The sequence below is a fragment of the Penaeus monodon genome, chromosome 15 (assembly GCF_015228065.2).
Source record: "Penaeus monodon isolate SGIC_2016 chromosome 15, NSTDA_Pmon_1, whole genome shotgun sequence".
Classification (NCBI taxonomy): domain Eukaryota; kingdom Metazoa; phylum Arthropoda; class Malacostraca; order Decapoda; family Penaeidae; genus Penaeus; species Penaeus monodon.
Window position 1 is genome coordinate 29,984,961 of NC_051400.1, and position 1,070 is coordinate 29,986,030.

At 37.9% G+C, this 1,070-nt stretch overlaps 1 protein-coding gene across 1 annotated transcript in view; it reads left to right on the plus strand.

The window, feature by feature from the left end:
- The window catches only part of LOC119582154 (lysophospholipid acyltransferase 7-like), a 7,260-nt gene extending 6,266 nt beyond the window's left edge, over positions 1 to 994 (plus strand). Inside the window, exons 4-5 of the mRNA XM_037930392.1 lie at positions 113 to 267; positions 737 to 994. Coding sequence (XP_037786320.1) covers positions 113 to 267; positions 737 to 979 — 398 coding nt within the window. The 3' untranslated portion in view covers positions 980 to 994. The remainder of the gene's footprint in view (positions 1 to 112; positions 268 to 736) is intronic.
- Positions 995 to 1,070: the final 76 nt, after the last annotated feature.

The following is a 1,070-nucleotide window of genomic DNA, read 5'->3' on the forward strand; positions in this document are numbered from 1 at the left end:
GTCTTGAATGATCTTTAATGTCTGTTGCAGAAACACAAAAAATATGGTAAGAGAAGATAACATGGTAAAAGATGAATTTTAATAAGGAGGTTATCCAACTTTCTTCTAACAGGTCCATACTACAAGTATCGGGTATATTCTGATATGCTGAAAGGAACAGCAATTGATGGTGGTGTTGACTGTTTTAAGTCCATGCTGCAGAGAATATGGGTCGTTCCATTGTATGCTGTGGCTTTCCTTTTGACATCACACTATTTCCCCCTCTCGGTAGGTGTGAGAATAGCGAAGACTGTCAGTTTTTGGCCAACAGTTTAAACTTCTCTTGAATATAAACCATACTAATATGATATGAGAGCAGTGTTATAATATGTACCATTAAGATCAAAAATTTATTTTTGATTTGTTAATGTGGCACCAAGAAATTTATCTGGCACTTTTGTATTATGATGTATTAGTTAGTGTTTGCTGAAACAATGATTTTCATTTGAATGTTATGTGGTTAATGAATGTCATAGTTTTGATTATAGAAGAATGTATTGTTTTATCTTTAAGCCTCCATCTCGGTTTCCTCACTTTCCTCCATCCTGCACTTGCCCTACTATTTAACTGTATTTTTTCTCTTTTCCTCTCCCTCTTCTTCCTATATTTCTGTTTTTGCTTCTCTCCTGACCTTTTCCCTCTTTAAAATAAGATTTACTCCTCAACTTATTCCATACTTACTGATTTGTACTTGCAGTTTGCCGAGGGGAAGGAGATCTTCCGGGACTACAGTTTTATGTACCGTGTGTGGTACATGACACCTGTCTTCTTCAGCTTCCGGATGCGCATCTATTCAGGCTTTGTTCTCTCGGAGTGTGTTTGCATCATGGCAGGCCTCGGGGCATACCCAGTTGCCTCAGAGCCAAAGCCAGGTCGAGGGCCCAGCAAGTATGAGGCGCTCGAATCAAGGTCAGAGCATATACTTGGATTATGTGCCTAATTGTTTTTTCTCTTCATGTGCAGGTGTTTAGTTATTGATAAATGATCACTGTTAACAGATTTCTTTGTCTCAATGTTACATTTTTTTTTCT